The 13,048-nt window shown below is 36.4% G+C and overlaps 1 protein-coding gene across 2 annotated transcripts in view; it reads left to right on the forward strand.

Annotated features, from left to right (window-relative positions):
• Positions 1–13,048, forward strand: part of DYNC2H1 (dynein cytoplasmic 2 heavy chain 1) — a 158,430-nt gene that overhangs the window by 127,479 nt on the left and 17,903 nt on the right. For both annotated transcript variants that reach the window (XM_061374480.1, XM_061374479.1), the window contains 2 exons: positions 529–738; positions 4,401–4,490. In XM_061374480.1, coding sequence (XP_061230464.1) covers positions 529–738; positions 4,401–4,490 — 300 coding nt within the window. The remainder of the gene's footprint in view (positions 1–528; positions 739–4,400; positions 4,491–13,048) is intronic.

Genomic DNA, 13,048 nt, shown 5'->3' on the forward strand with positions numbered 1-13,048 from the left:
TTTCAGTGGCCGTAATGGAATGGAAGTAAGTAATAAAAATGTCTGTGTGAAAGCAGCAGTACTTCTCAGAGTCTGAGCTACTCAGGATTTACACATAAAATTTTCTTTATTTATTTTTTTTTTATTTGTATTTAATTTGCTTCCAGGTCAAACTAATCTTACCAAAGCAAGAGATGTATCTGGCAGCATGGTTTATAGTAACCAGTACAATTTTGTACGCTACTGCTTTTTATTGACATGTTAACACAAATGCTAAAAGCAGTTATTCAGCTAAATGATGATTTTTCAGAAATTCCAGTACTTTTGAAGTAATTAGGTAGACAGAGCTGTCTGAGAAGAGTGGTGCCTTTATTTAACATCTCAGGGACACTCTGAAAGTATCAATCCATTGTCAGAAAAGGGGGGATATCTGCATGACTTCAAGGCTAACAAGGTCATATGAAGTATTGTGAATTAAACAAATAATACATTTTATAACATAATAGTTTCTCTGAGTTTATTAACTGGAAATCATGTGTTCTTCTTTAGAATTCTAACTTGATTCATCAGAAAGTGTCTCCTCCTGTGGAACAGCAAGGATCTCCAATCTTGTCATTCATTACTCTGGAACAATTCAATGCCATTCGTCTTGTGCAAAGTGTCCATCAGTCACTTGCTTCTTTAAGTAGAGTCATCAGAGGTACCTCCTTACTGAGTTCTGAAGTACAAAGACTAGCAACTGCTCTGCTAAATCAGAAGGTAAGTCATTTTGTCATGAGTTTATATTACAAGCAATAAAGAGACCCAAGGGAACTGAACAAAATTCTGATACGCATTTTCGTGTCATCAAATATTCTAAGTTCTTTTATTGATAGACTCTAAAATTGAATTCTTACATCGATAGTGACTCTAAAACAGAACTGTGTTTTTTTTTTTTCTGGAATAAAACCTGAGAAAAATCTTGCTTCAAGGACTTGCAGAAGCTTCTGAGTATATTATACTTTTGTCAAGCTTTCTCTCAAACACAAATCCGACAAGATTAGAAGTGGTGGAATACTATTTCCATTTCAAATACCAAATCATGCTAGATAAGTCAAACATATTAGCTAGTAGAGTTTTTTAAAATCTAAGTTTTACTGCAGTTATAATAACAATTTGCTCTCTGCATTTACTCAGTATGGGTTATTGCCCTATCACACCAGACAAGCTGTGTCTACCATACCATCCTATCATCTCACCCTGTATTCTTGATATATGAGAAAAGCAACCAAAATTTGTACACGTACTTTCTCCATGTTTTCTGGGCATGTTAACTGGTACAGTTAGTGACTGCAAAACATGATCTGTCTTTAATAACTGGATAATTGGATTCTAAAGATAGTCAAACACTGATGTGAAATGCTGTATTTTTATTTCACCTGCAGCAACTGATAAACTGTGTTGATGCTCACGCATAGATTTTGAGATTTACCCTTAATGAATGGTAATTCCTGTTAACATCTTGTTTTGCTTCATGCGAGGAATAAGTTCTGTTATAAAAGATTGTTATACATTTATTGATCAATCAAATTTCTAATTAAAACAATAATTAAAAGCTTTATGTTTTCAGATTCACAATAAAGCATTTCTTAGCAAAATAATAGTACAACTGGAATAAATTAACATTTTCATGTTAGCAATCTCATTGCCTTTTTAAGCATGTTTTGACAGCATGGTAGAAATTGGTGCAAAGTGTAAGTCATAGTGAATGCGTATGATATATATGATGGCCATTTTTTAGTATTTATAGTTATATTTCTTGTTACTGAGTAAGAGAGTATGGCTTGCTTATTTACTTAAGCTGCGCTCTTAAACTGGGAACAGCAGGAGCTGTGAAGGTGATCACTGTCACTAAACTGTACTTAAAGATTATATGCATTTTTACCTTTTACAAATACCAGAGCTTCCTGATGTATCGAACAAAGTGTTTCTGGCATTTCAGCTGCTTACTTACTCACTTACCTTGACAGAGGTCCTTTTATTGGATTGTGACCATAAAGCAATCTTTGTAGCAGCCTTCCAGAGAAACTAATGCCACTTTCTTGGCATGGCAGCTAAACCTCATGGCAGCTACACCTCACTATATTTATCATCTTAAAGTGATTTGTTTTATGTATTTTCTATACATTGTTCTTGTATAGTTTAGTGTGGTCATGTGCTATATAAGAAAGGACTATTTTTAAAAACTTGCATTTTAAAAGCATCAAGACCGTAGCTATTTTAAGATTATAGCACCTGAAGAAGCTGTTAGTTCCCCAATAGAAACATGAAGCTCAATAAATACATGACTTGTAATGGTTTCAGTGGTGTGCCTTATTTGTGCAAAATTGATATGTTAGTGTACACCTGAAATGTGCTTCCGTACTAACAATTAGCTAAGCTATTAATTTAAACTTAATTTAGTGATATATTAGCAATATTAGGTGAATGCCTTCTACATGATAGATTGGTGAGCTGGCTGTAAATCCATATCTAGCAAAAGACTGTGCAAAAAATGCAGGGATAATGTGTTGTATTTGAGTTTAAAATACAAAAAAATTTCAAAAAAATCATAATTATACAACCCCCTCCCCCATATATTTAACTGTGCTTTAATTGTCTTGCATGTATTCCAGTTTATTCAACTTGTTTATCAGTGGCCTGGATGAAGGGCTAGAGCTCATAGCAAGTCTGCTGATGATACAAAGCTGGGGGAGAGGCTGATACACTTGAAGGCTGTGCTGCCAGCACAAGGACCTTTATAGGCTGGCAAATTGGACAGAGAGAAACCTAATGAGGTTCAGCAGTGGCAAGTACAAGGTGCTGCACCTAGGGAGGAGGAACCACCAGTACCAGTACAGGCTTAGGGCTGACTTACTAGAGAGCAGTTCAGCAGAGAAGGACCTGGGAGTTTTGGTAGATATCAAGTTGACTGTGAGCTGGCAGTGCACCCTTGCAGCCAGGAGGGCCAATAGTATCCTGGGGTGCATCGGGATGAGTGTGTCCAGCAGGCTAAGAGAGATCCCCCCCTCTACTCCACCATGGTGAGGCCACATCTAGAGCACTGTGTCCAGTTCTGGACTCCTCAGTACAAGAAAGACAAAGAGCTGAGAGGGTCCAATGGAGGCCACAATGATGATCAGGAGTCTGAAGCATCTTTCTTATAAGGAAAGACTGAGGGAGCTGGGCCTGCTTAGTCTAAAGAAAAGACTGAGAGGGGATCTCATTAATGCATATGAATATCTCAGAGGCAGGGACCAAGAGGATATTTCCAGACTCTTTTCAGTGGTGCCCAGTGACAGGATGAGGAGCAATGGCTATAAACTAAGCCACAGGGAGTTTCACCTCGACATGGGGAAGAATTTATTTATGTTGAGGGTGGCAGAGTACTGAATAGGCTGCCGAAGGAGGTTGTAGAGTCTCCCTCTCTGGAGACATTCAAAACCCACTTGGACATGTTCCTGTGTAACCTACTCTAGGTGGTTTGGACTAGATGATCCCCAGAGGTCCCTTCCAACCCTAACGATTCTGTGATTCTGTGGTTATTAATTAGTGTTCCCAGATCCAGATATTTTCTTTGTTTTATCTATAAATGGTACACATTGAATATTTACTTTGAAAGATACTTTTTCTGACAAACTTCTGTGATCATATTTAGTCTGTTCAGTACGTATGCTTTTAGATTGTAAACCCCCTTGAAAATATAGCTGTAAATGTTAAACAGTATAAAATGTTTATTCTGTTCAGTTTCTTCAGTATTGTGTGATATCCCACAGATAATGATTTATATCAATTCTCTTTCACATACATAGGACAATCTTGCAGAGTCAATTTCAATGTACTTTACAGATTCATGTGGAGTAGGTAGTTATGTTTTTATCCTTATCTTATAAGGAGGGAATCTAACAGAGGACCTTTTCAGCTTTTCTTTTTGAAGTCAGTGAGAAATTTGTACAGGAGGTCTTGCAGGATTTTATTCTCAGGTGTTCTACAAACACTTTAACGTGATGAGAGAAAAATCACGTGGAAGAGTCACTTCACTACAGAGCAAAACAACTGCATGTTCAAGTCTGAGAAGGCAGCAGGAAAGGAGTGAGAACCTGTGGTTGCAGGTGAACAATGGATCATGGCTTTCAAAGAAAGACTCAGCTTAGGCCTTTTTGGAGTGTTTGTGGTTATTGGAGAGCAGAAGTTCTTGTAAGTTATCCGTCTATGTGCCACATAAATAATTAGCGGGAATATGACCTTCCTATTAGGGGTGTTCGCTTTGAACAATATACTACTCATACAGCCTTTTTTCTTTGTAGATATATTTAATCCCCAGGTTATATAATTTCATTCAAAATGCTAGCTTAAAATGTAATGATGATGTTTTTTTCATGACATATATATATTTATTTCAGTGTCCCATCGCATGGCAAAGCAAGTGGGAAGGTCCAGAAGATCCTTTACAATATCTTAGAAGTCTTGTAGCCCGAGCACTTGCTATACAGGTAATTTTAAAGAGTCATTTTACCTCACTACACTGATGTTCAGTGACACGGTATAGTATGTAAATTGTACTACAGCAAGCCTTCATAAACTCAAATCCCAAGGATTTTTGGATGTGTGAAAAGGCATATAAAAATGTAAGGATAGATGAGAAACGTGAATACAGCAGACTGAGCATTTTGAAGTTAGCAAATTTAAATACAGTAATGTTGTTTGTTGCTTCACAATAGATTTACATCTTAGATTTTAATAATTTATCTGGTGAACTGTGGGGAAAAAAGAAATATTTACTGAGCTGAATCTTTACATCGATGTGAAGACATAATCTTTAATTTGGTAGGGAGTTATGTATAAAGAGAAAAAGTGAAGCCATTCTAATAGAGCTAATGTGGAAATTCAGAGAAGACTAGTCTTTGAGGCAAATAAAGAAAACATCTGCATTCTCCAGGTTTACAAGTGGCTATAGTAGAAGGTGCAGGGCCCAACAGCTTTGTCAATCTACAGTCTGACAGTAAAAAATATAAATTTTAGTTAAATTTATCTATATTTTGACAGAAGAGCTATTTTTAAGCTAATAGGCAGACATAAAAAAGGTTATTTATCTAAATTAATTAGTATTTAAAGGAACAGATTTCATCATGTTGGATATATAGAGAGGAAGTTCTGAGACTCTTTCAGACAGGAAGGTTCCTTTAGGAAGGACAGATCTTCGATTACCTCCATGCAATAAATAGAAAGCTGCTGATTTTATCCTTGATTAACACAGTCTTATCCAGTGGGACATGAAGAAGATTTCTGTGGACATTAGTGTTGACTGTCAGATTCAGAAGGAATATTTGAAGGACACATGATTTCTAATCATTACTTTTTCAAAAGCTATCGGATGTTTCTGAAGTATTAGTGAAATTCTTGTTGTGCAAACCATTTATTGTGGCTAAGGTTATCTTTTCTTTATCCTTTCCTTCACAAAAAGGCTGAAGTTATAAAGTGTAAATTTGTATAGCAATAAGTGATAATGCATATTCAGATGTTATTTTGTCATATAGCTAGAGTTGAACTCAGTCCCTTTTATCTTTTGCCTGACTATTGTAGTCATCATTATTAAAAAAGCGTCATTTGTGGTTGAGTCGGCAGTGTTGGTACCCTGCAGTTTGCACCTTCTGCCTTTACTTGGTTCTGACCAAACTGCACACAATTTTCCTTACTACACAACTTTTTTTTTTTTAAGTGGAAGCGTGAGATTAGAGTTCAAGCATCTGTATGGAGTGCACCTCCCATGGAAAGTAGAGATAATGTGGCAGAGTGTAACAGGATGAAATTAGTTTTACCAGTAATAGATGATTTTCAACCAAGCATATTCAAAAAGTTCTTATTTTCATATATTACTACAGTGAAGTATTGACAAATGTGCTGCATTATATTACCATGATAGTAATCTTCCTTTCTCATTGTTCAAACTGCTGACAAAATTGTACACTTGGATTACTTATTTTAATGAAAGTTATTATGAAGAAATCATTTACCATTTTAAGCATTTATTTACTGTAAGAGAGGGACAGATTATTAAGGCAGAGCTTTACAGTAGACATTTGCGTGTATCCATAAGCAGTAAATTGTGCTAATTTTTGTTAGTGACAACAGAAAGTAATGGAAAATGACCAGGTACTGGTTCTTACATATTTTTCATGGGTTTTTTTAATGTCAGATATGTCATGAAGTTTTATTTGAAGCAATTCTTCTTAATAGCATTATCAGTCTGTTTTGTTTCTCAAGCTTCTGGTCAGATCACATCTGAAATAAAATTTCTGTGTTTATTTTTGTATGTATTTTACTGAAAAAAAAGTTGATTATTTCTAATTATGTATTTCAGCTGAATCATCCTTTTCATTAAATGTGATTCCAATTCATATTTGTGCATATTATACCAAGATTTTTATTAGCTTTGATCATTTTTTAATTAACTTTCCTTTTTTGTGACTTTTCATTATTGATTTTATAAGTGTAATTTCTTATTAATTATGTCTAGATTTAGTATTCAGAAATTCAATAAAGTCTTCAATTAAGATTTTCTCATAACTCTGAAAATTATCTTCAGATTTATATTTCAATAAAAGCCATAATTTGGATGGGTTTAGTTTTATGTGACCATCTGCATCATCATAGGTGTTTGATAGTTATTCATACCTCCCTCTGTTTCATTCACTACAAGATCTTGACTTCTGCCTTCATCTTTTGAGACATGTTGGATTTAGGTGTTTTTCAAGAGGAAAATAGGAGACATTGAAGTCATACTGAAAGATTGCATCTACTAAGCATGCAGTAGGTCTCTACTTAGGTTATTAGTTAAAGGCTGCCTTCGTTAGGGTTTTGGGAGGAACCCAAAATGTAGGCCAGATGGCAGAATAATTATAGCAGAATTTTTAGAAGTGTCTAGATGTTCTGGGAGCATTACACAACAACAGACAGAAAAACAACAGGTGCTGCATTTCTCAGGTCTGAATTCAGTCAGTAAACGCAAAATAAAAAAAGGAAATATGCCTAATTAAAGTGTGAACAAATCGTTATATGCAAAATGCAATAGAGCCATGTTTTGCTGTATATTATGTTGTGCAGATAGAGCTGATGGAAATACGTGATTTCTCCCCAGGTGTAAATCCTGATATTTGGATGTTAGCTTTTTCTTGCAATTGAAACAAAATTTCTCTTTATTGAACATTCTTCCAAGACGAAGAGTTCTGAATACTTTCAATTACCAATGCTGACATTCAGCTTTACAGTATTGTGTTTCAGCTTGTCTGTCTACAGTGATCTATTTGCTATCAACATTGAGATATGAAGCTTATGAATCATCATAGTTCTTTGTGTTGGTTGTAATTCTTGGTCCCTTATACTCAGTTTCCTTATGGTGGGATCTTAAATGCAATCTGTGGTTTCCCTGTCTTGTGGTACATGATTATAGCTCAGCAATAATATATATCAGTGTATAATGGAATTTCTCCATCTCAGTCTGTAGATAAGTGTGTTCTCATGGCCATGGATACCAACAAGAGATAGAGAAAAGACCCAGAATACACTATTAAGAGGCAAAACAGCAGCCCAGGCAAATGTTAGCTGAGTATCAACACTGGAAAATCTTTCAGGTCAATAAATTGGGAGTTTTCTGTTCAAGAAGAGCTAAATAAAGAGCTTAATTTCACTTCTTCCAGAAAATCACCTCTTACTCCAACAATACCTTACATTTTAAATGAAAATATTACTTCACTCTTCTGAACTGAGCTGCTTCTAAGTCATGTATAAAATACAGTTCTTCCTTTGGTAGGCTGTTTGGTCAACTGCTGAAAGGCTTGCAGTATACACTGAAAAAGGAGGACTGTTCAGCTCAGACTCATAAATACTCCTCAGAGTGCTAATCAAGGAAATGTTTATGAATACTGACAATTTTTATAAATTGTGAAAGTTTTTGTGTGTTTAACTATAATATGTAGTATAGTATTTGTGTAGTGTAGTATAGTGCAGTATAGTATAGTACAGTATAGTATAAAAAACTGTATTTATCAAGAGACTTGTATGTGTCCCTTTGGAATGCTGTTATCACAGGAATCACAGGATAGTTAAGGTTGGAAGGGATGGCTTCAATCCCTCCCTCCTCCTTTCCCCCCCCCCACCCCCCCCCCCAGGTTATCTCTTATTCCCTCTGAGGGAAATCGAGGGTTTTAACATTTAATTTCAATACCAGTTTGACCCCCCTAGTGTGAGATGTTTTACTAATGTTTTACTGTTTGAGGTAGAATGACCTTGTTTCTGTTTTGGAACCCTTGCTATTTCTCTGTTTCAACAATTATATCCCCAAAAAGTTAGATTGGACACCCAAAGTATATGAAGTTTGAACTCTTGGAAGTTGCCTGCTGAAGCTACTACAAAACCTTCTGGGAACAGGAGACATAGTATTCTTCACACTCAAGGCATCTAGGCAAAGAGGCTCAGTTTTCATTCACTGTTAACATGCAGAAAGTCTGCTCTTCTAAAGCCAAGGAAGTAAATTCTGATGAATTTTCACAGAGTTAAAGAACTCTGAGGACCAGCCTATAAAAGTCTCCATCAGTAGATAATATGCACATAAAATCTGAGAAGTACAGGGTGAATCCCAAACTGGGCATGCACACAGGCTCTGCATAGAAACAGCTAAACACACACAGGCTAGCAGAGAATGACGGTACCTTTACAAGCAGCTGCATAAACACACAACATGAATAGCCCTATCCTATTTCTGTGGTTCACACTTACTGCTGACTTTTGTACTCTCTTCTGTCTTGCTTCAAGTCCCGCAGTCTGCAGCATGCAGCTCTCAAACCTCTCATCCTTGTCAGGGTCTGACTGGACAAAAACCTTAGTGCTGGACCCTGTTTCAGTTTGTGATCCCAAGAGTGAAATTAAGACGCAAACAAGGTCAGGTACTGTAATTGGACAGTTTATTACAAATTACAAAAAGACAGTTATTGTAAAAAAGGGAAAATATTGTAATAAAGGGGATAGCGATGGGACAGATTGGAAAAAAAGGGAGAAAATGAAACAAGAATTTGGGGTGCAGAGAGAGAGAGAGAGAGTTACCACCATGGATCCAGCAGTGTCCCGCGGATCCATTGTCGTCATTGGTGGTGGGAGTTCTTCAGGGTTCATTGTCTCCTAGTATCAGAGCAGAGGGTCTCCCAAGAGTCCATCAGTGGTGGGTGTCCTCGTGGAGGCATCCCTCTGGAGTCCCCTTGAAGGCACCCATTTTGGTGTTTTGTTACTCCCCCTTTTATATTCCTGTTCCTGGTGGACCAGTTTTTCTGGTCTTGCAGCCAACTGCAGGGTGTCTGCACACACACAGGTGTCTGAAGCAGTTCTTGAGATAATGGACAGGCAATGGATGATGGAGTCCCAGTTCAGCTCCTCACTCCCTTCTCCCAGGCAATGGATGGAAGAGTCTTATCTCAACTCCTCCCACCCATCTCTTAGACAATGGTTGGTGGAATCCTATTTCAGTTTCTCACACCAGTTCTTGGGGGAAAGGGAGGAAGAGTCTTAGCTCTTTCGCACTCATCCCTCAGTCAGTGGATGGTGGAGTCCCATCTCAGCTTATCCTACCAATCTTTGAGACAATGGACAGTGGAGTCTGATTTCAGATCCTTCTCCCACAATCCTCCTGCTGTCTGGGGCTGCCAGAAGTTTGCTACTGGATTCCTTTCTCCCAAATAAGGAACACACACAAAAATGACTAAAAATAAAGCTACAGGGGATAGGACAGGCTCTGGTGATCAGGTGCAAGGCTGGCCAAAGTGTACTGTCCAGCAGCCTCCCTGTGTGCAGCATGTGCTATTATACTTCTCTCTGTTTTCCCATTCTTATTCATCCCACATCCACCTTTGGTTCTTCCCCTAAATATCCTATAATAAATCTTGTACAATCCCAGAATTGTCACGTTCAGTGCCCAAATTCACCTACCTGCGCACTCCATAATAAGGCCTATACCTCTTTAAGTAATCCCACTTTGTTTGCATGGCATTTCAGAGTTTTCTGTTATTATAGATTGCCATAGTAGATTTTGCAGCATAGGCAGTAGCTTAATGGTTTGTCTTTTACAGTCTTAGGAGTAGCTGATTCAGATGAATTAGGTTGGATGTGTTCCCTACATTGTCACTGTTTCTGTTATCAATCTCTCTCTATTTGAACAGCTCTTACCTAGGTATCTGTACAGTGCAGCATACTTAAGATTTATTATTCTAGTATTAAATCACAAAATATAATAAAAATATTGTGGTTTAAATTTACCCATTCTGTTACTTTAATTCAAATTTCCACCTTATGATGAAGAATTAGCATTTTTCTGTTGCTTTTCTTGGCTTCTCCTCTTTAGCTGTCATGAATATCAAAACAGAAATACAACTGCAGCCTAACATTATCTGCTAAGAAAGTGAACCTTAATTGGCTCCCGCAGCTCTCATCACATTGCGACATGATTTCACTTTGTTCAGAATTTATCAGCCAGGATATCAAGACCTTTTTAACTGCAGAATTAATCGCTTTAAATCGTAATTTTTTTTACTCAATGAGCAAGGATTATCTTGAGTTTTGGGAAAACAGTTTGCTTTATGCATGGAAAAACAGTTTTTAGAAAACATCATTGGAAAACAGAAAGATATCTCTACTTGCATTTCACTTAGTTTCATTGTGAGTAGTTGAAGTTTAATCCCAGTGAAATTTAGATGTTCTGTTAAACTGAGGCACCCACAAGTTATGAGTTTTTCTATGAACATCAGGCTTGGATGTTTTGAAGCAGAATTCAGCTGCTGTTACTTAAAGTCTCAGAATGCTAAGCATGTTCAGTGAGAGTGGCTTTTCTTATTTAATTTTTAAACCCTAGACTGTAAGCAGAAGTTGGAGCAGCCTCCCTTATCATACCACTAACCAGTTATGCAGCTCTCTGATTGTACAACACTGATTGCAGAAGACGGTCACTTACAAAATGGTTTTTATTAAGTGTTGCATAAAAAAGAAGAAAAAACAGGTCACTGTCTCTATGCACTTTCTGAGAAATTGCCTTATTTTAAAGAAAATCTTATTTTAAACAATTTTTTCTAACGTCAGATTAAATTTAAAAGAACTAGATTTAGTATTCTGTATTTCTTTATGGATGCAAGTTAGTACTTACACACTCCATAATTTACAAGAAATTGTACCATGTATTATATAAGATGTAAAGCTGTAGCTGACATACTTTAATAAAATGATCACCATTCATTGATTTTTCTGCTTAAGATACAAGATTAATGTTCACAATACAGGAAGAAACTGTATGCAATTAAATGGTTAAAATTTAAAGTGTAGATTGCTCAGTTTCTAATAACTTCTTTTTCATTGTATCTCTTTATCATGGGCAAAGGTGCAAAAAAAAAAGGACAGAGTAAAATGGATAGTCTTGTTGAACAAAAGATCAAGCAAAAAAAAGGTTAATTATAGTACAAGTGGTAGAAAATGTTATTATCATTTGTATATGAAAATGAGTTTCATTATGTTATCCTGTTAAAGACTTTTGTAATTTTAAATTCCAGATATTAATAAATGAGAAGGCTGCAACACATGCTAATATGGCAATTTGCAGGTACATTCGTTGATCTGCTTTGTTTTTTTTCTAGACAACTCAGTTGCAGTAACTTGCTCTTCTGATCACCATTATAATGACACAAATATTGTGTCTACTAATTGCAATCCATTCAAAAATCCTTATTGTTTAATTTATAATTGTGATTTCGTTGTCACGCGCGCATGCATAGAAATAAATTTCTTTGAGTACAATTTCTTGTAACTTATGGAGTAACTAGATGTGATCTTGGTTCTGTTTTGAACTGTATGTGTTTCAGTAGGAACTTGCGTGGTGAAATAGTTTACAAAATATGTTATCACTTGATTTGAGATTTTATTTGGTCAAAAGATCAATGATAACATGATATAACTATTCCTTAAATAACATTTGCAGATATATATTAAAAAGAAAGTCTATTTTCTAATAGAAACACATTGCTATTCTATAACCGAGCATTATCCCTAATTACCAGTCTTCTTGGCATTTCTTTGGGGGACAACAGAAATGTAGCTGTCTGTTGACCGATCTTTCTCTCTTGGAAAAAGATTTCATATAGCTGAATTTTAAATGGCATTATAGTTTCATATTGTATTCCTGTGCAAATATATATATTAAAAAAGTAAAGTTTCAGAGCTGTCATGTGAAATTTAGTTTGTGAAGGAAAACTTTCATGAAAGTAATTCCTGACTAAATCCTTGTTTGTTATTGTACAGTAGTTTTACTCTTGGGAATTCACATTCAAATAAAGCAAGCTGTGCAGTATGCAAGCGCACTCAGCAACTCTGTTTTCATGACTATTTTAAAACTGGGGTAAACACAAAAACAGGGGGATTCTGGTTTGGGTCATGGGTCGTTTTTGGTCTTCTTGGTGTGGTCTTTGCCTATAAATGTTCGGCAAGGTATGTAATTCAGGAAAAACAAAACAAAACCTTGAGTCAAAGCAGAAGAGTTCTTGAGAGTGATAGGAAGCTTAGATCCAGAGAGGTGGTGAATGCACCATCCCTGGAGACATTCAAGGCCAGGCTGGATGTGGTTCTGGACAACCTGATCTAGTTGAAGGTGTTCCTGCTCATTGCAGGGGTGTTGGACTAGATGATCTTTAAAGGTCCCTTCCAGCCCAAACTATTCTATGATTCTATCCCCATTTTAGGCATGTAAGTGACACTTGAAGGCAGGGAGGTTAGATATACACTTGCTCTACTGAACGTTCCCCAGTGTATTCAACTGAGTGCTGTAAGTAACAACTTAAATAGAATTTGTGCCTTACATGGAGAAGAATGTGTAATAGCACATTTGCAGGCAGTGATATTTTTATACTGTTAATTCCACACAGTCACTCTGGACTAAGAGAGTTATGATTCAACAAAGAATCCGTTCTCTGCATCTGAGCTTGAGTTTCAGAACTGCCCTCGTGTTTATACTGTTGTACAGTGATGT

This window comes from Neopsephotus bourkii, unplaced genomic scaffold (assembly GCF_033783945.1).
Source record: "Neopsephotus bourkii isolate Nb327-2 ecotype Australia unplaced genomic scaffold, CSIRO-AGI_Nbou_v1 NB_1638, whole genome shotgun sequence".
NCBI lineage: Eukaryota > Metazoa > Chordata > Aves > Psittaciformes > Psittacidae > Neopsephotus > Neopsephotus bourkii.